Raw genomic sequence first — 25,444 nt, forward strand, 5'->3', positions numbered from 1 at the left:
TTTTATCGTAACTGTTTTCTTTTATAAACGGACCTCTTTGCAAAACGTTTAAGCTAAAATTTCTCAAACACAAAAATAAGCCAATGATATGTGCCAAGCATAAATAAATAATAAAATAAATAAAGTTATTATAAACGTTACTGCTTACTACACATCCTGAAGAAGCCAAGACGCCATAATAACACTTGTCTGACATTCACTTTTTGTACTTTGAATTTCTGAGCTCAAAAACATGCTAGCTGCTAACGTGGCTAACTGCGGCCGAATGCTTAAATAACAGGAAACTCCAAAAAGGAGCGGAAAGGTTTTCAAACAGATTTGTAGAACTACAGATCTGCTCCTTTTAACTCTGGGGGGGGGGGATGTGTATGGAAAGGATCTTGCCCCTGCATGTTCAGGATGGCTTGACCCAAAAATCACCCTTTTAACATCAGCCCTGAAACTGACCTTTAGAGCTTCATCAACAAAATATATACATAATTTCAAGCACATTGTTATCACCAAATATAAATATGTTAAGTTGCATGTCCTTAAACACTGGTTCAGCTGTAATGATTTAAGCCTATTGTTTAAGGCTTCCACTTGCTTTCTGCCATTATTTTTCAACATTCAACAGCAGCAAAAATGTTATGAAAAACTTAATATTTTCACTTTTAATCCTCAGCGTGATTAATATTAGATTATAATTTGACAGGCAGTAATAGTGAGCGCATTTTCTTTTTTATATAAATTGATTTTTTCTTTTTAATTTAAGCAACAAAAACAAAACAGTCGACAAAAGTAGCTTTCTTTTATTGCAAGGTACATTAGAAAGTAATAGGTAGCATAAACACAGGAGCAAAGTACAATCCAATGCCAGTAACCAATTTAGAAATTAATCATCTTAAGCTAGACGGTAACACAGACTGTGGTCAGAGTTAATGACATTGCAAACTAATGCTCCATAAACAGATCCATCCCCAGTTAAAAATAGAGTCTGTAGCTATTCTCCACCATTACGAGACTGCCCATTATTACACCAGCATCACCATCAACCCTCAGGAGACCCCACAATGGGAAGAGCCTACATGACTTGACACTTTGCTAACAATTTAGCAGGCCATTTTGTGCGTATCACAGCTTTCATTGGTTCAATATATTATCTCAGAGTACATGATAACTCACTTAGCAATCATACATGTTTCACACTGTCAGTGTGTAACTGCTACAGATAATGTCCTGTGCGTTTCAGCCACTGGTACATTAACATCTATGTCACAGGATTAGTTTAGTATATAACAGCTTTTTTTCTCCCAGTTGTGCATTCATACTAGAGAGGGTGAACAAAGGAAAGGTTTGTGGGCCAAAAATAGGAGGACTTTTTTTAATGTTTTGGGACATCAGTGAATATTCGCAATCCATGCATGCTTTGAATCTCATCTTTGAGTGCCTGTGGAGGACAAGACATACGCAATACTTGTTATTAAAATATCAACTATTGCAAATATAAACTACAAGTTTTTGTTAATTGAAGCTAAGAGGACAGACTTAAAAGAGGACATGAAACACTAGATCTATGAAGGTTAATTTACCTCATGGAGCGCTATACAAACCCAGACACTGCAGCTAACAGATGGATTTTCCCATTTCAGTGCAGCTAGCCAAGTAATGAGAGCCAAATACTGCTAGAGACAAGACGGTAAAAGTGGACAGTATATCCTCGGTTTCTTAACATAAAACTCATTGTTTTACCGAGGGGCAGCACAAAAGTGATCATGATTCTGTCACTGGTTCGCAAACATAAACTAATGTAAGACTATTAGCTGCAACCAACCCAGTGACATCATGTTCCATACTAACAGAAGATGGCGCTAAACATATTTAATCCAGCTTCACAGACAGAGTTACATCTATGTCAGTTTTTGAGAGCAGGGCTCCATGATGTAAATTATCCTTTATATGTGTAGCGTTTCATGTCATCTTTAAAAAAAAACAAATAACACAAGCACATACAAGGTTCAACACAGGCTAAATAAAACATCGGCAATTTCAGATTTACAGACATCAGTTTAGACAAGGTTTCTAGGGGTTTACCTGATTGACTAACTGGTGTTGCTGAACAGTCCTTTTTCCTTTAAACTCACTGGATTCTATGTGGATCTCATACATGGCCCCACAGCCACCTAATAACAGCACAGAAACACAGAAATAGAGAATCTTATGACTTGCTTTGCTTGTTTGTTTGTTTGCTTCCTTGGCTTTCAGAGTTTTCCTCAGTTCAAATGCACAGCTTCAGGGAAGACCTACATGTCCTACCAGGCAAATACAACTTAGTTGGGATTTCTTTGCATTAGTCGATTCTGCAAACCTAAAACCACATGAAGTGGGTGGGTATCATGAAGGCAGTTAAAGACTTAACCTGGGCTTTTTACTCCAAGACATCTAAAAAGTGGTGTCTGCTGCATCATTTGAGTCTTTAAGCCTTTTTGAGTGGTTGATAAACAAAACAACAATAAAAAACAAGGTATCAGAAAAGGGCCACACTATTGCTATGAAGAGGTTGAGAATAATACCACAGAAAACCAATTATTTTTTTGAATTTTGACTTGATATATTGATTTTATAACTCCATGTGCTCTGTGTGTAGTTCAAAAATTATACACACATCAAAGGATAATCAATGTAATCAAGTCCGACATTGTCTCGCAGCCTAATGAAGAGGGTATTAATAAGTGGGTGACCAGATCAAGGTGAAGTTAATTTTATTGACTGATTGTTCTTGGTATTAAATGGGCTACAAATATTCTAATCTGTTGGATGTTATTTGCCATCCATCAATTTAAAACAGACTTAGCTGCAGAGTAGGACCAGGCAAAAACAATAACCAAAAAAATAAATGAAATATAATTTAAAAAATAGCATTTTTAAGATTGAAAACGTTAAGCTCACAAATCCTTTAATCCTGCATTGGAATGCATCCCTCTGAGGGTCTTTTGAGTTAGCTGACTCAAAAAGCTTAAAATCAGTGATAATGGGTATCACATGATATAAACCAGGGAAAAGTATTTATCCACTGTGTATGTGCAAATAAGAGAAAAGTTATTTGACACTTTTACACAAAATTAACAAATCAAATACCGCCAACCAGAGTTAAAAGGAGCAGATCGGGCAGAGCGGTTCCTTACAATAAAAGGAAATAAGAGTGATGCTAATAAGCAAAGAGAGGAAAAACATGTAATCCTGTCAATCTGGGTGATGTATTTGTTTTTAGCACTGTCACTGCCTGTCAGTAATTCCTCATGTGGCAGCTGCACAGTAGATGAATCCTTAAAAATTTACTCAAGAAGGTCTGATACTGTCCCCACTGTGTATGAACCAAACGTTTTGTGTAGCTTCATTTCCCACGTGTTAAGCCGTGCTCCCGTCCCGGATAACATCTTAGGCGGATCAGGATCATTTCAGCGGATTTAAGTGTTTACCTGATATATCCACAACTTTGAGTGACGAGGCTGAAGGGAACTTCTCCTTTAGTATCTTTGCGATGCGGACCTCTCCGTCGGTTTGCGTGGACAGAGGTCTTTCCAGCTGTCCAGTGACGGCAGTCTGAGGAGGAGGAGATGAGTTTAAGTTCAGCAGACAGTTCCTGCAAACTGGCGGCTAGCATTAAGCTAAAGCTTGACCCTCTGAAATGCACTGCTGGTACTGCTAAAAGTGTTTTTACCTGATTACTGCGCAGAAGACGGAGTGCAGACACCACAGCGCTGTTCAAACTGCGATTACAAGCCAACATTGTGAAAACGGAGGCACAGCTTGATCAGGGGGAGTTTGTGAAACACACACCGGTCACTTAACTGTCATGTCCTCAGACAGCGCGGTCCCTCAAATATGACGTCACACATCCGGGTCACAAATCACTTTGGGTTTTTTAACACATTTGAGCGCCCTAGTTGTTGCTATTTCTAATATTGTCATTGTATGAATATAAAATTAATATTTTGAATGAATACAAGATTCATACATGTCATTTTTTAATAGATTATATGTTATGTATTAACACTGATTTCACACGAGTGAAATTCTCGCACACAAGAATTTCACTCGTATGTACTGTACCAGTGTACCTGCACATGTGATGTGACAATAAAAGTGATTTGATTTGATTTGATTGCTATGAAGGTCATACGTACCATTTAGTACAGTTCTCTTTTCCGTCTTACATTTTATTATTTTATTTTATCATTCTTATAAATAAAATTATACATATTATTGGTTGTACGTGTTTTTAAAGTCACTATTTCTATTTTTATTCTTTAACAATCATGATTATTTTCTATTTTTCTATTTATCGACATTTTAACTGTTTCCCCTCTCGAGGTCCCTTCACATGTTACCTATGTACATAGTTGCACACACTAAAAAGTAATTATTGCTTTAATTAGTCAATAACTCCAGGTATTTTCCACAAAATACATTTTGACATGTCACAGCAGGTAGAAAAAGCAAACTTACTGTTTTACTATGACTGTTTGCCCTTGAAGAGAAGAAAGTCATTGTCAGTGTGATTAGTAACAAATTAAAATCTCAGCTCTCAAGAATACTGAGCTTTCTGTGCAGGGGAATTCATTAGTGTAGAGTTGCTCTGATAATTTTTTTGATTATCCTTAAACGTGTGTTTTAACTTGAACAAGTCTGAACAAGATCAAGCTCACAGTGATGGGGGTTCCATCAGGTCTGACTGTGAGGCTTATCTCACTGTGCAGGTTGTGAAGCTTTGCAGTAATGGAGACAGAGGAGCAGTCTGGCTGTTGACAGTGAGCTTTTAACCCCTTTCACTGCACAGCCAGGCTTTGTTTGACTCCAAGGATTATGACCACATCACAAAGCTCTGCACCCATCAAGAAAGCCATCCCTGTCAGAGCTACTGACGTCATTACTCTTTAAAAACAAGATGCTACCAGAGAGTCTGAAGAGTGTTCAGCTTCAGAGATGGACAGAACCACTTCAGCTACGCTCACTTTGGTGGTTTTCTTCCTCTGCTGGAGTTGTCACGCCAAGGACAATGCTGAAGCTCAATCCTGCCCAGAATACCAGGAAGGTTTCGACGGCTCGTGCTACGAGTTTGTGGATCTGCAGCGATCCTTTCGAGATGCTGAGGAATGGTGTGAGCGAGGCGGAGGACACTTGACCTTTATCCTGAACGATGAGATGCAGCAGTTCCTTCAGAAGCACCTGAAGCCTGACAGGAACTGGTGGCTCGGAGTGGCACCTGCTGCTCCCAACCTCACGCTTGACTCTGCTGCCACTGAGGGTGAGAGGAGGCACTGAATGACTTCTTATGACTTTATGGACTGTTTGTGAAGCCACATGCGTTTCAGTGCTAATATATATAAACAGTTAGAAAAAAGGTTTTGCAAAAAGTTAGTAAAATTATTGCTTCTTTATAATAGACAAGAACTTCTTTGAAACACACTATAAATATTAAGTAGTCTGGTGCACTTATTGACGGAAAAGAGGTATGAGTGATCATTCATTATATTACAAAGTGCTCCATAAATTTCAGAAATGAAGGCATTATAACCTCTACTGCTATCTCACTGGGCAGCTTGCGTGTGCATTGTAAATAATTGTGATGTGTTTGTTTACTGACGTTTGCAGGGAGAGGAGCCCAGTTGGATATCTCAGCCAGCAGGTGTAATGGGAGATAATTCTCACTCTTTTGAACTATTCAATAGGGTGGCTGTCACAAGGCCTGATTTACAATGGTGTGTTTGTTTCCCTTCACAGAGGACAAGACTTTACCCTTTATTCACCCCGTCTGTTCTTTACTGCTGGAAAGAAAACAAATGGGGATGCAATAATAACATTTCCACCGCATTTCGCTTGATTATCAAAAGTAATTGTTGTGCTTTTTCAGGTGTTCTCGCATGGTTGGACAGCTCAGATGTAAGTTACAGTAACTGGGTTAACTTGCCAGATGATCAAGCAGCCTGCGCGTATGTCCTGAGACACTCAGGCTTTCAGTGGGAAGCTACAGAAAACTGCAGGCAGGAATTTAACTTCATTTGCCAATTTGGTACGCACCCTTAAAAAACTTCATATATGACAATACAATTATGCTGTGTTTGTTTTTCTTATGTAAATTTTCTTCCTTTTTTTCTCCCTCCAGATTCTGGGAGATCAATTGCATGTGATGGCCAAAATGCTACACTGCAGTGTGGTTCTGGTCAAGTTATAGAGATTGATGACAGTTTTTACGGTCGTAAAACAATCCACTACTGCCGATCCCAACTTACACCCTCACCCACATCTTCACAGGAAGAGTGCAGCTGGATCGATGTAACAGATTATGTAACGGGTATTATGGGTCACATATTTTTAATTGACATGATCTAGCTTTTGATAGTAGCTATGATACAGAAACAGAAAAACATGTTTACAATAGGTTGGGCTACTCGTCATTTACTTAACCAGTTATTTACCTCGTTACATTTTAGAATGGTAAATTCTGTGGATACGTGCAGTGTTTGTCTTTATTAAAGCAACATCATCCAAAAGCCAAGAAAAAACTTAGTAAAATCAACACTATTATGTTTTTGTTTCTCGATTCGTGTAAAACATAAAAGCCATCATTGCTCTGTGACTGCAGACAAAGGGGTTATACTGCCAGAAACTAAATTCGTGTAATCCCTCCCTGTTGGAGGTGAAAGATGGGGTAGAGTGAATCTACATCCATATTCATAGCAGTATTAGTTATGCTGGAGGGGTTAGTAAGCTTCTCCCTCTTTAAAAAGCTATTATGCAGTCTCACCAGAAGCTTGTAGATACAGAAGGAGGATGCTGAAATTTGATAGTATGAACATTAAATAGCAGCATTCTTTTTAAACATCCTTACCAAAAACAACCTGGGCAAGATTTATTTAGATTTAAATCCCATGTATGGTAGATGCAAGAAATCTGATTGGAACACTTATTCATACTTTTTGGGACTTTCTCCGTCTCCTTAAATTTTGAAGGGAGGCCTTTAAAATCTTGATCAGTCTCCAATAACTCCAGTATTTGAAATATTTGGTTGAAATAATATGCCTTCCAACATATAGGTTGCATTTGCTACACAAATAGCTAGAAGATTAATGCTTATAAAGCAGAAGGATGGGACATGGCCCAACCACACTCATTGGATCAGAGACTGAATGCATTTCCTGGACTGACTTTTAAGAGATCAAGTGATAAATTTTATAGGGTCTCATAGCCATTTATCTTGGTGAAGAATGCCAATTTAGTGACACATTTATTTTAAAATCACTTAAAATAATAAATATTTATATCTCACTTGTTTATCTAGCTAACTCGATTTTAGCATTTATTGTTTTTATTTGCTTGTTGTGCGACTTTTTCTGTGTTGCCTGTAAAGTCTTATCATTAATGTGCAAACCCTAATACATAAAGTGTGTTTCATTGCCGTTTGCTCAGCTTGCTGTATGTGTTATTGCAGCTCACTGCCACGGACTGCAGGCTTGCCAGGCTGGAGTAGATCTGAGCACTTTTGGTGAACCATGTCCGGTGCTGGGAAGTTACCTGTCTGCAGAGTATCGCTGCAAAAATGGTCAGATGCACGATTTCTTGTTTTATATACACTTGCACTAAACCCATCAGCCTAAACTCAACCTAAATTCATAAAGACCAGCTGATCAAAACAGATTCCATAGTGCTTATGATGTTATGTGCAATAACTTTGACTGTATATTTCCACAAGTCTAATTCAGTGATGCGATTTCCTCCTAGGGCTTCAGCTGCTGATGAGTAAACTTGCAGCTGTCTTCGATAATGTCACCATCACTGTGAAGTGGCTCCTTCATCCATTCCAGGGAAACTTAACATGCACAGTGAATGCTGGGGATGGCCACACTATTGATCCGTACAGCCCAGAAGAGTGAGCAAAGATTTGCAGTTGACCAAATATGTTAGATGGATCTTAGTACTTTATTTATATCACAAACACTGCTGCTTTTTCACAGGATGGAGAGCACAATTATACACAAATTCACACATCCTGGTGTCTTCCTGGTTGGAGTGGAGTGCACTACCAGTGACTGGAATGTCGCAGCTCAGAAGTCCATAACGATTCAGGAGCCAGTTGGAGACTTCAGTGTGATCATGTGTAATGGCCAGAATATGTCAACAGGTGGCGCTAAATGCAATGCCCTCTTCAATATTCCAGTTCAAATCCAACTTGCAGTGGAGGCAGGTGAGTCAGTCAGGCACCGCAAGGGGTGCGACGATACGTCTAATAAGCCATTTCTCAAAAATAGAAGATTATTCTGTTCTTATTTTCTGTAACTAGGTACAAATGTTTCCTACACAATTCATCATGAAGCCCATTTAGTCGCAAATCAATCAGTGGGCAGCGGAATCATACCACACAATATTACCCTGAATGCAAGCATGGTGGAGAAGCTCGGTCATGGCTGCCACAACTTCACCTTAGCTGCATGTAACAGGGTCACAACCCGCACGGTGTCTGCTCATCTAGAGCTGTGTCTGCTGCATCCCGTTGAAGGCCTGCAGGCCTCTGTGATTGCGGAGGAAGACGTATGTCCCGACTCGGGTGATCTCATCATTAACATTTCACTGGAGCGAGGAGCCCCTGTGGAGCTGCTCTTCACACTCACTGGAGCTGAGGACACTCTGTCAAAGAGCAGAGACATGCTCGCTGATGGCTTGCAAACTTACACATTCTCCAGCCCACTTAAAGGTACTTAAAGCTTGAGTCATGCTCCTGTTAAGATAAAACAAGTACCCGTTATATATGATATGTGCCCGATTTGGTTAAACATGATCTCTTTTGGTAAAGGATCTTTGCAAATGAACGTAAGAGCCACCAATGGCCTTTCATCCTTTGATGTCGATGTGGACTTAGACAAGATTCTTGAGGCTTGCCAGAATTACTCTGACTTTTCACCAAGTACAGATGAACATACAGTATGTAAAATATCATTTTAAACAGAAACAAGCTGAGAACTTGTGCAAAATATGTAGCCTGTTGCAGAAATGACTGCAGCACAATGACTCTGTTTTCATCTCCAGGCAGATAATGTGAGTGACAGTGACTCTGCTGACTTGAAAATAATTGCTACTCCTGACACTTTGGTTGACTACACTCAGAGCGTTACACTGACAGTAACTGGAACTGAATCACTGCCTAGCAAAGAACTGGCATATGAATGGGAATGCAGTAAGTACAACACTAATTCACTGATCACTAAATTGTGATATGACGCATGGGTCGAGGGAAACCTGGTCATTCAGATCCTTGTTGAAACCACACAAGCTCTGCCTCTGCATCATTGTGAAATTTGTTTTGGATGTATAGGGAAAATACGTAATCACACAACGGTACATGTACAATCAAACTGCACCTAACGTGCTGGACTGGAGCCAAATCTGTGATCATTACAAGACAAGACACACCTAGAAGAGTGCATTATGCCCTAAGTCAAGAAAATTTGCACCGAAAATAGTGTCAAATTGCAGTTTTAGCAAACAGAGCTCATGCTGCATTGCATTGCTTATACAAAATGTTTTATGCTTCATCTTGCTATACCACAGCATTATTATGACATCATTATTATTGTGGTCTTATATTGAAACTGTTTCTGGGATTTTTTTTTCCCACACAGGAGGAGATTGCAAATGCAAAAACAAAACAATGGATGAAACTCATGTGATTGAACGAGACTGCCTCCCAGATCCATTTGAAATGTTCAGATACATTTTAAGAGTAAAGAGAAGGACTTGGTTTAGGAAATGGGCTGAACTTGGAACAGCTTCTAAATGTGTCTCTGTTGTTCCTTCAAAAGAACTCACAGATGTCACCATCAGGTAAAATGAGTTTATTTAGAAACAAGAAAAACAGAAGCATGTTTTGTGTCTATTTTTTTAATGGTATTTGTACAGGATTGCAAAAATGCATCAGGAACTATAACCAGTATAAAAAAAATTCAACTTACTTTATCTTCTTAATTTTTGCAGCTGTGATAATTGTGCTTCAATAAATGTGAATGACCAGGCAAAGCTAAGACTGAGCTGTTTGACGACTTGCCCACATCTAGTTTGGTATATTGAGGACCTTAAACCTTTGACAGTAAGACTGAAACAACAACAGGAAATGTGGCTTAATAGACCCGTGTGACAAACAAGTAATAACTAATGAGTTCTCCTCAGGGTAGCCTCGGTAGATGCTACTCCAAAGCGGGAAGACGGCCCCTTACGGAGAAGCACGATGGCAACACTAAATATACCGTTCACAGCCAATATCTAAAAGTCTCAAGGGACATGCAGCAGAACATCACTGTAATTGCTTATGGTGTGTTTCCATGTCATAGATAGACACAGAATGTCTCTTTTAAAAGACATTTTTGATCAAAATCTAGAAAAACAAATTATACCTGATACTTATATTATTTTTTTAAACAGACAAGAAGGAGCCCGGTTTTGTCAAGTACACACTTCCTATACCAGACCCTGAGCCAACTGAACCACCTACAAACTCAGTAGTCACAACTGATGCACTGATGGATCCCTCAGTGCCCTCATGTAGCATCTCCCCACCGTCAGGAACTGTTCTCGATGCTTTTGACATTACCTGCAAAACAACTTCTTTCTGCTCTACAGGCTGTCTCTATTGCTTCATGACCAACACAGGTGAGAGTGTGGTGGAGTGTAATTAGTGTTACTGAGGAAAGCAATCTCACAGCTTTTCTGTTTTGATAGTTTTATTTAGCTTTTTAGCCCTTGCCACAAGAGGTCACCACAGCAGACAGCAACCACATGTTTGATTTGGCAGTTTTATATCTGGAACTAGTGACCTTTGTTTGCCAAGTGAATATGTAAACCACTACACTATGGGGCCACTAACTCATTAGCAGAATATAAATAAAGCTTTTGTGGTATTTTTGGTCGACGTGCCAGCATCAGCTGCTGCTTTATCAGCTCAAACAAATTATACAGCTCAGTTGAGAAATGTTTTTTTTTTTTTTGTTAGATCGTAGCGCTTTAAAATAAAAAAAATCTCAGGATGGTGTGGCTCAGTAGGTGGAGTTGTCATGGTCTGGGTCAGCTGACCCAGCATTTCACACTTTGAACTTTCTAGTGTTTGTTTAACAGTCTCTTTAATTCCAGGGTTGCTTAATGGTTTTCTTGTGTTTTCCTCTTTGCGTATTCAGTTTGTTCTTAGTTCCCCATTCCTTTAGAGCCATTCCTCTTTCCTGTCTCAAGTCTGTGTCTATGAGCTTTGTCTTGAAACTTACTTACTTAGTGCGTGTTACTAGCTTTAGGTTTCAGTAGTTACAGTTTTCAGTTTCCTTAGTACAAATCCCAAACATAAGGTATAAACCTGCCAACAGCCTACAATAAATGGTTCACAGTCTACGTTCAGGTCCTCACACTACTCTCCACTACACATACTTGACAGGAGTGGTTCAAAAAGTTGGTGGTTGACTCCCCGGAGAAAGTAAATTAGTTTTAATTTTGATACTTTACGTACCTACACATCGGTTGATAATTGAGAATCAAGTGCAACTGCGCTAAACTGCTTCTTTTGTCCTTTAGGCACACATCTACGATGCAGTACTTCAAATGAGGTGAGGTCAGTCTTCTTGCCTCTCGGAGATGCCAACAACAAGTACAGTTTGTCTGTTGTGGTGACTGTGAAAAATGAACGAAAAACAGCAACTTCAACTGTCATCACTCAGGTTGGTCATCAGTCAATTATTACATTTTCTCAAATACAAAAAGGAAGATTAGAGAAATGCTAATCATTAATTAAATAACCTCAGTTATTGTGTTTCTACCTTAAGGTACGGAAAGGTGACTCCAGTGCCTCCGTTAGCACTCTCCAGTCTGCAGTGGAGGACTCTGTGAGTCAGTTAGAGCAGCAAGGTCTGCTCACCGGTGAGGCGCTTGGACAAATATTTGCTTCTGTTTCTGATATGCTGAATACAGTGAGTGGCCAACATCAGAAGGACGAGCGGTCAAAGGTAACAGAATGCAGTTAATGTTATAACTGGACCGGGTAACACTGCTGTGATGTTTACGAGGCCCACAACTTGCGAGTGAAGAACATGATAATCATTGTTTCCTTCTCTTTCAGCTGAGAGAGCAAATGCTGACCAGAATGAGTACAGTTCTGCAGGACTGCCCCAGCAACACGACTCAGGAAGTGCAAGTGACCGCCAGAGCTGTGGCTGGGCTCACACACCGCTCAGAGGAGCTCAGTCCTGCTGCTCAAGTATAATACATTAGATATGCAATAAAGTGCAGTGCAGACCACCTGCTTTGATAAGGCTGTAACAATACCTGCTGTCTATTTGCATTATTTATTTAAGGATCAGTCTGAAGTGTTTAATCAGTCAAAGCTGATTAAAAACTAAAAATGTGATGTTGCAGGATTAAGTGAAACCAGTATTCAGTCATGCAAAGTCAGTCAACTTCTTGAGTAGGACTCTTGAGAACTTTGTTTGTTTTTTGGTCAAATAATTGTTGAATTTAACTGTGCAATGAATATATTTTGCAGCAACACCAAGCTAAAAAAACCCAACAAATTAAATACCCATTTAAACTCCAGGTTTAGTGTAATCATCAGCCTTTTTTGTAGGCTTAAGGCAAGTCAACACTGACCCTTTTGTGGTTTCTGCTGCTGCATTTCCTCTCTCCAGGAAGAAGCGGGTTCTCTGTTGGTAGACCTCAGCTCCTCCCTCAACAGTATCAGCATCAATCAGCAGAGCACAGATGATGTAGATCTGGTGCAAGCAGCTGCACCCATAGTTGAAGCAGCCAGTAATATTTTGAATGTTTCATCAAATGTGAGAACAAAATTATGACATATCATGCTGGATGTCATTCCTACGTCCACTGCAGTCTTTACCAAACAAGATGTTGTATGGTCTCCTTAGAAAAAAGTCTCAGAGTTTCTTCTGACTGGGATAAATAATGTCCAGAGTGCTCTGCTGAATAACAAAGAGCTGAACGGAGAGCCTGCCATCATTGACTCTGGTCAAATCAGTGTGTATGTGAACAGGTAAGAGATAACAGGCTGACTTAGACATGTGCTCAAGAATTCCTGAAGATAATTATAACACCATCTTCTCCAGGATTTCTCCAAAAAGCATGCAAATGCTGGATATAAATGCTCAGAAGAACAGCTCCTCAAGCTTTTCCTTCCCTGCTCTTCCTCCTGATATTGTCTCTCCAGATGAGCCAGTGGACGTCAGAGTAAGTGTTTGCACACTGGAGGGAAGTGGACATCATCATCAGTGTATTTTTGAGAGTTTTTTCTGTTTTCTGTTCTAGTTTTCTTTTTTAGTCAGCATTTGTTTTTTCCTATAGCTGAAAGTTCACAGTTTAGATTTGATGAACGTATCATTTTAGCTCCAGCAATAAGAGATACAAACAGACAACCTTATTTGTAGGGTTTTCTCTCTTTTCTGGCTTTGTAAACTACAAGATGTTGGAACCATTTAAAAGAATTACAAACAAGTAAAATCATAGAAATAAAAGCGAGAAGGAAAAGGTGCGACCCCTGTTTTCAGAAAGCAAAACCAAAGTTTTGTAGATGGAAAAAAAAGGCTTCACCAAAATCATCTGAGCCTCTGTTTATTGTATTACCTACTTTCTAGATGATGAGTTTTGAGAAGAATCCATATTCTTGGAAGGAGGAGAACATCACAGGAACTGTGGGATCCGTTTCCCTCACCAGAGTGAATGGAAATGTCATACCTGTTGAGAACTTACCCGAAGAGATAGAGGTACTATTGTATAAGAGATACTTTTTATTTAGTTTAGGAAGCATTTGGGGCATGATGTTTTTTCTGGAGTTTCAGATTCTCCTACCCCGGCTTGACAGTGGACAGGAGAACAGCACAGTCATGGACCTCGCCAATTTCAGCACATTAATCATTGACGTTCCCTCTCCGGATGTAACACTGGTGCTGAAAATTGAGCCTTCTGAAGACATTTCCTTCATGCTCTTCCTGGGATATAAAGATTATCCAAGTGATAAGGATTATGTAGCCAAGACAAAGATCCCTATAGAGAACGCAAGAGAAGGTCAGTATTTTGTTTTTAGAAAAGAATATTAGGGTTGCATTTAATTAATGTAAATTCTTTTTATCTCGGCTTCTTTCTGTTTCTTAAAATAACTGACATCCCTAAGTATCGTGATCACATAAACACTTCTGTTGTGTGCTGCCAAGTTTAGGAAAGCACAATTAGAAAAAGACTGAACGAGCTTGTTTAGCTTGTTTGGAGGGGTTTCCAGGAGAAAACCTCTTCTCTCAGAAAGAACATGACAGCACAGTTTCATCTGAACAAACCACAAGACTTCTGGAAGAATGTTTGTAGAGATGAGACCAAAGTGTAGCACCATGTTTGGTGAAAACACGCAGGATATCAGCACAAACGCCTAAAACCAAACCTCAGCCTGATTGAAATGCTGTGGTGGGACCTCAAAGAGCTGTGCATAAACTAATGCCTACAAATGAAATGAAGAACCATTGTAAAGAAGACTGAGCCAAAATTACGTCAGAGATCAATGAAGCCTAGCAGAAAGTGATTATTTTTAAGTTACTGCAGCTAAAGGTGGTTCTACAAGCTCTTGCTGGGCGTGGTAGCCTTCTTTTTCATGTGACTGCAGAACAAACATCCTTTTCATACTTTGCAGATAACAAATAACAGTAGATCCCATTCCTGTGTGGTCATGCATAGTGAATAATGTACTGTATAGTATAGTGTAGATGTAAATCTGCATTAAGTTGAAGATAGCTCTCAAATTGTGGGAACCAGAGCCACATTATGAGGGCATCTCTACCTCATGGAGACAAGGATTAAGCATTAAGGTTATGCAAGCAGTAATTATGGTTAAAGTTAGAATGAGTCTCCTTAAAATTGTCTCTGTCTCTTTATTATAACACAGAAGAAAAATTTACTTGGGTGCTGAGTCCCAAAGACAGAACAGAAGATATTGGTGAGCACTACCTTGTTATAAAGCCCATTGTAGAGCCAGGAATCAAATCCATCAATGCCAGTGTCACTGTCATCTCCATTGCTGCCCAGTGCAAATACTGGAATGAAACTGGGTCTTTTTGGAGTGAGGATGGCTGCAGGGTAGGTGGAAAAAAATCACACCCAAACTGATTGCATTATTACTTCCTTAAAATGTGGAGTGTGAGGTTTGATCACCTGGCTTCCTGCTTTGTTCACAGGTTGGTCCACTCACCACACCTTTGGTCACTCAGTGTCTCTGTAACCACTTGACTTTCTTTGGCAGCTCCTTCTTTGTCATGCCTAACTTAGTGGATGTGTCACGCACCGCTGAACTTTTTGCTACATTCACAAACAACCCCGTTGTGGTGTGTTTTGTCGGAGCCATTTTTTGTGCTTATCTATTGGTGGTGGTATGGGCGCGCAGGAAAGACATGCAAGATTCAGTCAAGGTGAAGTAGAGCTTCACCAGTTTACACCTTTTGCTTTTAAGAATTTCATGCTAACCTTCAATGCTTCATCTTGATTTTACTTTAATTTTGTCTTGAAATTAAAATTTTACCATTTAAAAAAAACAATACAAAACCCTAAACGTTGCCCCATTGCATCCACTACCAGGTCAAAATAACAGTTCTTGAGGACAACGACCCCTTGGCTCAGTATCGTTACCTGCTGAGTATTAACACAGGACACCGACATGGTGCATCCACTTCCTCTCAGGTCAGTGATGTTGATGTAGACTTGGATGGACTCACAGCAAAAGCAAAACCCATCTGATGTTTTTGTTGAACAACTTATGATTGTGGTATTCTGATGGCTCTCACCATCCAAGCCCCGACTAACCATTTAGTTATTTTTTTTATTTTAGGTAACCATAACTCTGCTGGGTACAGAGGGAGAAAGTGAGCCCCACCACCTGACAGACTCGGAGAAGCCTGTGTTTGAGAGAGGTGGGGGGGACATGTTTCTGCTGACCACACACTTTTCTCTTGGAGAGCTACAGAGCATAAGACTGTGGCACGACAACTCAGGAGATCACCCTGCATGGTACGTGGGTTAAAGGGAAAAAGACTAATGATAAGCTTGAGCTGTATCAATATTTTTGAGGATCTATACTTCAATCAATGTGCAGGTATGTTAGCAAAGTGATGGTGCAGGATCTGGAGACTGGTCAAAAGTGGCACTTTCTCTGTAACTCCTGGCTGGCTGTAGATATGGAAGAGTGCACTCTCGACAAGGTATTCCCAGTAGCAACGGAGATGGATCTAAAGAGATTTAGGTGAGACTTGTCATTTATTCATGGGATTTTGAATCCACTCTGGTTTTGCAGTTTGTTTTCTTGACTTTAATTTCTTGAATCGCTTTTCTTAAAAACTTTTTAGTAATCTGTTCTTCATGAAGACAGCCAAGGATTTCCGTGACGGCCACATCTGGTTCTCTGTCATTAGTCGACCTCCGTGCAGCACTTTCACACGTGTGCAGAGAGTGTCCTGCTGTTTTTCCTTACTGCTGTGCACCATGCTGACCAGCATCATGTTCTGGGGCATCCCCACAGACCCCTCTGAGCAGACGATGGACCTAGGTAAGTAACAAAATATACACCGTTCAAAGCTTTCACAAGCTGAAAAACAACATTAGATAAGTAATTTTGTAATGCAAAGTGTTTAATATTTAATACAAGAGTTTTTGATACTTCTGCATCATAAGTGTAATTTTTGTTTTGTTAAAAACTCTATGAATACAATCAGACACATGCAGCAAATTATGCAAATTAAAATTCATATATGCAAATTGATGTTTAATTTCTTTTTGTTAAATAATTTGTTACAAGATTCAATAAACACAACAGGTTCAAATATTTTGATTTTGATGTGAAGAGAAATATCTCATGGTTGATGTGGAGTTTGATGCTCATGATGCTCATGTGAGTTTTGGATTCCTGCATTAATTTTATTATACTCTCCATGAATTCTTGTGTTTTGTTTCTTGTTTGGTTCAGTTTTTGGGGCCCTGTTCCCAGTTCAGGTTTTAGAATTGAGTCTTACTATGTGTTTCAGTTTGTTCTAACATTTTACTTCAGTTCATGGCTTGATTTTAGTCTGTTTCCCAGTCTGTATTCCCGTTTCTTTGTTTATGCGCTTGCTCCTTCTGCATCCCTGACTTCCTGCTTAATGGAATCCTTTATGGATGGATCAGGTCTGCTCCTCCCTGATTTTATCTGTTGTTAAAAACTTTCTCATACAGCCAGCCCTCACCTGTGTCTTGTTTGTCTGTAACTCTGTTGCATATTTATAGCCCTGTCTTCTTTTTGTGGTTTGGTCTGGATCCCAGGTTACTTTGCTCACTTGTTTGTTTGGCCTTACACTTAGTTTTCAGTATTAAAAGCTTTTCTTTAATTGCACATTTCCTTACCTTCAAGTCTATGCACCATCAAAACTGACAAGATTTAAAATTTTTACATACGTGCAAATGAAAAGAAGAATATCTGATTGATTTTTTACAAAAGATTTGGTAGCAGGAGTAAGTAAGACCAACATAAAATGATTTAATCTTTCATCAGTGTTCATTAAAACCCAATTCAAAGTAAGACTTTAACTTGGCAGGTCATATCGAGTTTACCTGGCAACAGGTTATGATTGGAGTTCAAAGTTCAATCATCATGTTCCCCATCAATCTGCTCATCGTGAGTATCTTCAGAAACACTCGTCCTCGAGAGAAAACCACCAAAGCAGATGCAAAACAGGGGAAGACTGTCCGAGTTTCTCCCTCACAGACGTCGTCCCCACAGAAAGAGATAAAGGACATCACACCAGATACTGTGATGAAGGTGAAGTTTATGTTATTTGTACGTCTTCAGTGTAGTACCGGTAAATATTTTGTTCTCCATGTCTGAAGAGCTTGGTGTGGTTTCTCGATTAGGACATAAAAAGAATCGCTCAGTCACTCTCAAAGGCCATGAAGAGCACACTGCCACATCTGGAGCTCCATCACGGTCAGCAGGCTGACATCAACAGTCTGCTGTCTCTGGTGGAGGACATCATCAGACAGCAAAACCAAGCAGCTGAAGACTTCTACACTGATTCTTCAAAAAAAGATCAAGCTATGATCCTTAGTTTGGGCGCGGTGAATCTGCAAGGTAAACTGCACTATAATATTATAAATGCTTTTAAATTCTATATATCATTTATGTCCTCCTTTGTGTGTTTGCTTGGACAGAAACCAGTGTGTGGGAGGGCTCTGAAAAAACTTTAGATCTAGCCCAGAAGAAGAGCAACAAGAGCCGGTACCTGTACAGACAACTGCAGCTTGTCGAGAAGGAGCTTGGTATGTTGAGACCTTCTCAGTTTCCAAATCCAGACAGCTACAACCGAGCCATGCAGCAAGTTCGTGGAATGAAGGGGCTCCTAGAATACCACCTACCCATGTCAATCCTAGATGGAGACAAGCTCAGCTGTTTCCCCGGGCCAGAGGAGAGTCTTGGTGGCAAGAAGAAATGCTGCCAAGTAGGGCTGCCGTGGTGGTTTGTCTTTATCGGGTGGATACTGGTGATCGCAACCAGTGGCGTGTCAGGATACTTCACTATGATGTATGGGCTGACTTACGGGAAAGACCGTTCTATAAGCTGGCTTATCTCCATGGTGGTCTCCTTTTTTGAGAGTCTCTTTATCACCCAGCCTTTAAAGGTGAGAAACATTACAGTATATGTAGGAGCAAAAGATACAAGCCCAGTTTTGAAGATTTTTTTTAAACTGATGTTTTATTCAATTTTAGAAAATTACTAAGCAATGTCAAATCAGTTTTTGTGCAAAATACTGCACTGATATATTTACTGAAGACAATGCACTCTAGACAAGCCATCTTTAAATAGGAGAGTCTGTAGGTCAATCTCTCTATCTTTTGCTGCAGGTTCTTGGATTTGCTGCTTTCTTTGCACTCGTCCTGAAGAAAGTTGATCAGGAGGAATACGGAGAACCAGCCATAGAAGAAAGTCTCAGAAGCCCAGGTAGTTTTATTTTGTATCGTTTACTTTTTTTTTTGCATTGCATTGCATTGCATCTTTTGCATTGTTTTGTGTTGAAGAACAAAAAATGCAAGACATCTAAAATCTTAAATCCTCCCCCAGATAATCCTGATGCAGTCCAGGCAGCAAGAAGAGACAGCACCTGCAGTTTCTATAAACCGCCACCTCCCACTGATATCGAGAAGATGCGGAACAACATGATTAAAGAGCAGAAAGTCTTTGCACTCATACGGGAGATTGTCGGTAAGGAAACCACTTTGATTCAAAGCAAGAACAGGAACGAACATTTTAACAAACTGATGTAAGGTATCTGTTTTTGTTGCAGTCTATATGGGATTTATGTGGATGTTACTCCTGGTGGCATACGGTCAGAGGGACCCCAACGGCTACTTTCTGACCCAACACATTCGCAAGAGCTTCAGCAAAGGCATCTCAGACACAATGAGCATTCAAGATGTGTTCAACTGGTCAAACACGACTCTGCTGAGCAACTTGTTTGGAGAGTACCCAGGTCAAATATCAGTGGCGCTAATTGGCACACAGAATGTTTTACATGAATCCCTTATGAAATTTGAAAATCTTTTAGTTTAGTTTTGATAGTTTTTTTTTAAATAAATAGCTGAAGCTTATCTCAATTAAAAACAATTTTAAAAATGTAACAATTAAATACAAGATATTAAACAACTCCTAAGAATTTAACAACATTACCCATGTGAAACTAACTGTATATTTATGTAGTAAAGCATAAAGATTAATTAAAATTTCTTCTTGTCATTTGGAAATTGGTACCAGGATTTATCACTGATGGAAACTCAAAGCTTGTGGGCAACGCTCGTCTCCGCCAGGTGAGGGTGCAGAAAAACTCTTGCCACGTAACTCGATCCATGCAGGAGTCTATCCCGGACTGTCACACTCCGTACTCATGGGAGTTGGAGGACATGGGCTCCTACGGCCCAGGTTGGACTCGACCTGTAGGTCCTAATGCTTCAGCGAACATTCACGACCCGTGGAAGTACAAGTCTCAGCGTAAACTGAGGGCCTACCCCATCTGGGGAAATGTGAAGCTCTACAGAGGAGGAGGGTTTGTGATGGATCTGGGGCCAGATTTCCAAAACTCCAGCAGGTAGCTATTTTTAATTGTGAGTGAAATTATTGCACTTAAATGGTATAAAGACTAAACTGAAAATATTTAGAATTTAGAGCATTTATCAAAGAAAAACATTCAAATTGAAATGGGGCTGTAGTACACAGCTGTAGTAGAAACGACTGACAAGGAAGCTAGTACTAAAAAGTAATAATATTCATGTTTTCTTGTTTTATACATAATAATTGTAGTTGTAACTTGTGGGTTACAGGTTTAATTACTCTTATTAAGACAAAGTAAACCTAAATGTATGATGAATAGACAGGAGCCATTGCATTGGTCTCCAGAAATATGACTATTATGACCAAATAAGTAATTTGCTTCTCGAAAAAAGATCTTGACACTGACCCACATCACTGATGGCTCAGCTGATACTCTTCTTAATAAATATTCACTTTATAAATCACATCTATGCTACACTTTGGGCTACTTTAGCCTGCCCAGAGTTGCGGCATGAAGCAGCAGGCAAGTTTTCAACCATCTCCTCCTGAGCTGACTTAATCAGTGTCATATCTCTTAACACTGATAGATGCTTTGCCCTTGCTGGTCAGAAGATCCCATTTATACTGGCAAATCTAAATTTCTGCAGATAGAAAAAACTATCTTATCTTGAGTGTCCCTGATTGGTTCTGATTTGTCTTTTTTTTATCCTCATAGGAAAGAACTGTTAGTCTTGAGTCACGTTTTAAAGTACAAAATCTGTAAATGACTTTGTTTATCGTTGCTGCTGTAGAACCCTTCAGTACCTTTATGAGAACACCTGGTTTGACGTGTACACCCAAGCAATCTTTGTTGAGTTCACTGTGTACAATGCCAATGTCAACCTCTTCTGCATCGTCACGCTCATGCTGGAGACCACAGCAATAGGTAAGTAAACCAGATGTAGATATTCTGTGTGAGTCACACAAATCCTCAACCGTTATGAGAACTACCTAATCTGTCATACCGTGTTTCTAACAGGAGCTTTCCAGTTCCGCAGTGAACTTCAGACTGTGCGTCTTTACCAGTCGACCGGTGGCCTTCACATCTTTGTCATGGCCTCTGAAATCATCTACTTTCTTTTCATCATCTATTACATGTTTGTTCAGGTGCACAAGCTTTATCTTTTCTTTGCTAATATAACTATAAGTTATTACAAGTGAAGTTATACAGTAAATATGCTCACCTGATTCTGTCTCCTATGTGTTTACAGGGAAAGTTGATGAAGAAACAGAAATGGACTTATTTCAAGAATAAGTGGAACCTGCTCGAGTTGGCGATCATCATTCTCAGCTGGAGCGCCCTGTGTGTTTTCATCAAGAGGACTTTACTCGGGAACAGAGACATGAACTATTACCAGAACAACAAAGAGCAGTAAGCAATAAGAAATGCTGTAAGTTTATGAACCACTTATGTATTGCTCTGCCCACCAGGAGCTGCAGAAATCAGGTGTTTTTCTATTTCCCAGCATGCAAGGTCACAATTTAGTGGCTCTCCAGTAGCATGACCATGCATTGAAGAAACTAAATCACTTTGGCAGAGAGTGCATACATCATGCTGTGCTACTGGTAGTTTGGGAACACTATTGTTTAGCTAAAACAAATTATTTGTATGTGTCTGTGTGTGTGTGTCTGTGTGTGTGTGTCTATGCGTGTGTATAATCCCTGTGAGCCAAAAGCTCAGGCTTCAGGTTTAAATGCTCTGTTTCAGACAGGTTTTTTTTCTACTCTTGGACCTGTATGATGTGAGGGGCAGCCATTCAGAATCCAGATGCTTGGGATGGGAAAGGGAGCTAAAATGGGTTTTTTTTGACAGTGGATGAATTGAAGGGCTTTACAAAGGTCTAGTGTAAAGCCTTAAATATATCTTCCACATCTGTCCCCCAGGGTCTGCTCAGATCAGGGTGAGGACAACCTCATCATTAGACAGCGAGTGCTAGGGTCCGTGTGGATGTTTGTGTGTCTGTCTGCTTTTTGTGACCACGTGGGCTCGTCCACAGAGAATTTACATTACACCAGCAACACATCCACCCTGGGTGATGGATTTCAAGCGGACTTCAAAGAAGTATAATAGGGATAACTACTCAGTCAAAGAGTGTCCACAACAAAGACTTAACATACGAAAGGATTATTTTTAACCGTGAATCAAGTGAGGCTATCTAAATAGAGTTCAGGACTGATATGGCGTTGGAAATGAGCATCAGAGGTCAAAATAAATTCATTTTTAACTGGTCTTTTTTCTTATACAATAAAAGATAGCATCTTGTTCAAGTAAGTTTTTAATCTTGTGTGTACAAGATAACACAAGAAAAATAGCTTGTGCACATAAGATAAAAATGTGTGCAGATGGAGAAAAATCACCTTAAGGAAAGAAAAACATACATGCAATCCACATTATGAGTAACTGTGCTATATGACATTTTAAATCTTGATTTATGATTGTGATGGTGAAAATATTTATTTGTATTCTACGGTGAGCAATAAAGGTTTTAAAAATAAAACAATTTAAAGAAAATAAGTCATTTTTTTTCTGTTTCTGCTCTGTCCAGGTTCGTCAGTTTCCATGAAACAGCTAAGGCCGATGCAGTGCTTGGATATCTGATTGCCTTTCTGGTACTGCTGGCTACAGTCAAACTGTGGCACCTGCTGAGACTGAACCCCAAGCTGCACATGATTACAGCCACACTGCAGCGAGCTTGGACTGATATTTCAGGCTTCCTGGTGGTCATGACCATCATGTTTCTGGCCTACTCTATTGCTGTGAGGAGTTTCCCACGCTTAACATCAACATGCTGCTGGAGTCCATGTTTCTCTCTCTGCTTTATGTTTACTTTGTGAAATAGAAGTCATTTAAAGGTGGTCACTGACACAGAGGTGAACTTTCTATTTTCCAGTCTAACCTGATGTATGGCTGGAAGCTGTACTCCTATCGGACTCTGCTTGATGCCGTGCAGACCATGGTCAGCTTGCAGCTTGGTATTTTTAACTATGAAGAGGTCAGTATGAGACAATCATAATTCAACCACAGCTCACTTTTGCTGCTCATCCTCCTTCACTATAGTTCTTGCTTCTGGTCCCACAGGTACTAAATTACAATCCAGTGCTCGGTGCTTTCCTCATCGGGTCCTGCATCGTGTTTATGACCTTTGTGGTGCTGAACCTCTTCATCTCCGTCATTCTGGTGGCATTCACACAGGAGCAGATACATCATAAGGTAACTCACCCACACCAGGTCTGAAATGCTGCTGATGTTAATGTTCAGTGGCAATAGAGGCCTGATTGTTAACGTTTTTTTTTTAAATGACCTGAGATGAATTAATAATCCTTGAGTTATACCGAATGTTCACTGTTTTTGCAGCCGTCAGAAGAGGATGAGATTGTGGACCTGATGCTAATGAAAATCTGCAGTTTGTTTGGAATCAAATGTAAGAAAGAAGGAGGAGACGGCCTGTCCGGGAGGCCAGATACTTCGTCTGCGCCAAATAACACACTCTCGACTATTTCTTCTGGGAATATTCATGATGGATGATAAGTGGGACAGGGATAGAAGGTTAACATTGTGAGACCCATCAAATGCTTTGCTTTAGTTCCTGCTTGCCTTCATTAGCGTCATTTAGTTGTCATGTTGTTGTTGCTTTGTAACTGAATATTTTTAACCCTTCCAAGTGTCTGTATTAGCATTTTTCTGTGCTGCTGCAGAGCTGGAACCATTGTACGAGAAGCTGATGCACTGCAGATGCTAGAAACTGAGGCGATCCTTATTTTATCCAGGCATTGTACGTAGAACGCAGTTTGTTGTGATAAAAGAAATAAATTAGTATTTATGTGACTAAATCGTGGACAATATGCATTTATTCCATAAAAGTACTCATGGACATTAGTGGAAAATTGCACTGGCATTACCCTGGCAAGGCTAATCAATACTGTCATTACTGTCCAGTAGTCAGCAGCCATGCCCAGTAGTTAATAGTAATATACTGAGCATTGTGTTGTGCTTAGCATTATATCCCCATGACCAATTCCTGTAAGAGTATCTCATATAACACAAGTTTAGACAACATACACAAGACAGCAGAGCACAGAACTTGTTAAAAACAACATACAAGTTAACGTGCAAGTTCTTTAGACTGCTCATAGCATCTTCAAGACCTCTTAAAGACGTTATCGCGTGAAGTCTTATCCATTCGAGCTACAAAAAAGGGAATTTAAGACACTTCAAAGCCACATAATGTCTTCTTCCACACAGTGCATATGGTAAAAATCCATAGATCAGTGAACCATAAATACCAGTATGCAGTTCATATTACCTGACAACTGAAATTCTTTTGTTGCTCTAGTGTGCATTAATGTAAAAGTCCAATTTTCTTTCCCTCCTGTCATCTAGTCTGGGATAACTGGAGTTCTACATCACCTGCAGATGTAATTCTTGTCTGTCTCAGCTCTTTGAGTGAGATTTATAACCCATGAATGGATAGATAGACGGATACAGACTGCTTTAGACAATTCCTCTGTCACTGGGTCTTTACCAACAACACCAAAACAGTTAAAATGAGAAAAAGAATCAAATATTACATTTGAAAGAATGTTAAAGTGTCTTTTGAAAACATGCCAGCAACGGTACTGATGACTTGATGACCTGAAGGTTCCCTAGGTGCTGTGTGCTTGCTGTAGCTGACCAGGCTTGATTTTAAGCCTTTAAATTGAATTGTGGCACTACAGGGCTCCTCAGGGCTGGAAGCAAACATAAGAAGCTGCTAAGGACTTTTCACTTTCTATCAAGGCCAAAAGCCAACAATGTGGAGATAGTGGGAGAGGAGCTTGATGAGGGATAGGATCAAAATAACCTGGAAAGCTTTTTGGCCCCACCATACAACAATTTGCATATAAATTGGGTTAGAATTACATCAGAGATCATCTCCATTACTGTTGTAATGGACAGGATGACAGATGAGGTTAGGTCGGAGTCTCCATAGAATATAATATTTTTTTTTTTTTTTTTTGCAGACAACACTGTGATCTGTAGTGAAAATTCAGATCAGTTGGAAGAGAGCCTTGAGAGGTGGAGGTATGTTCTGGAGAGAAGAGAGATGAAAGTAAGTAGAAACAAGACAGGATACATGAGTGTCAATGAGAGGCAGACTGCAAGGAGTAAAGGTAGTGAAGACAGATGAGTTTAAATACTTGAGATCAGTCATCCAAGGCACCAGACAGTACATGAGAGGTGGCAAAAAGAATGTAGGTGAGGGGGAGACAAGTGTCACAGGTGATTTGTGACAGAAGGATAGG

The 25,444-nt window shown here is 39.8% G+C and overlaps 2 protein-coding genes across 2 annotated transcripts; one reads left to right on the forward strand and one right to left on the reverse strand.

Annotated features, from left to right (window-relative positions):
* Positions 1-771: 771 nt before the first annotated feature.
* On the reverse strand, positions 772-3,850 carry bola3 (bolA family member 3). Its single transcript, XM_063496657.1, has 4 exons — positions 3,701-3,850; positions 3,459-3,582; positions 2,074-2,162; positions 772-1,429 (listed from the first exon to the last, which is right to left on the reverse strand). The coding sequence occupies exons 1-4, from the start codon at positions 3,767-3,769 to the stop codon at positions 1,364-1,366; spliced, it is 348 nt and encodes a 115-aa protein (XP_063352727.1). The 5' UTR covers positions 3,770-3,850; the 3' UTR covers positions 772-1,363.
* A 1,115-nt stretch (positions 3,851-4,965) lies between these two features.
* LOC134624938 (polycystin-1-like protein 2) lies at positions 4,966-23,687 on the forward strand. Its single transcript, XM_063470193.1, is given in 41 exon segments — positions 4,966-5,287; positions 5,894-6,052; positions 6,146-6,334; positions 7,472-7,582; positions 7,762-7,909; positions 7,995-8,224; positions 8,321-8,731; positions 8,831-8,962; positions 9,068-9,211; positions 9,657-9,858; positions 10,009-10,120; positions 10,201-10,342; positions 10,453-10,680; positions 11,587-11,729; positions 11,835-12,014; positions 12,128-12,265; positions 12,693-12,839; positions 12,930-13,054; positions 13,128-13,248; positions 13,653-13,781; positions 13,857-14,082; positions 14,948-15,184; positions 15,232-15,467; positions 15,634-15,735; positions 15,884-16,062; positions 16,148-16,294; positions 16,398-16,597; positions 17,619-17,842; positions 17,935-18,151; positions 18,232-18,698; positions 18,922-19,018; positions 19,139-19,279; positions 19,362-19,547; positions 19,829-20,159; positions 20,914-21,047; positions 21,141-21,268; positions 21,373-21,533; positions 22,708-22,918; positions 23,053-23,154; positions 23,241-23,372; positions 23,517-23,687. Coding segments are annotated over 41 exon segments (7,542 nt in total).
* Positions 23,688-25,444: the final 1,757 nt, after the last annotated feature.

Source organism: Pelmatolapia mariae, linkage group LG1 (genome assembly GCF_036321145.2).
Source record: "Pelmatolapia mariae isolate MD_Pm_ZW linkage group LG1, Pm_UMD_F_2, whole genome shotgun sequence".
Taxonomy (NCBI): domain Eukaryota; kingdom Metazoa; phylum Chordata; class Actinopteri; order Cichliformes; family Cichlidae; genus Pelmatolapia; species Pelmatolapia mariae.

Coding starts and splice junctions, on each gene's coding strand:
- bola3 (XM_063496657.1), bottom strand. CDS start 3,769: ATGTTGGCTTGTAATCGCAGTTTGAACAGCGCTGTGGTGTCTGCACTC. Junction 2,163..3,458: donor CAAAGTTGTGGATATATCAG/GTAAACACTTAA, acceptor TGCTGTTATTAG/GTGGCTGTGGGGCCATGTAT. Junction 1,430..2,073: donor AACACCAGTTAGTCAATCAG/GTAAACCCCTAG, acceptor TGTCCTCCACAG/GCACTCAAAGATGAGATTCA.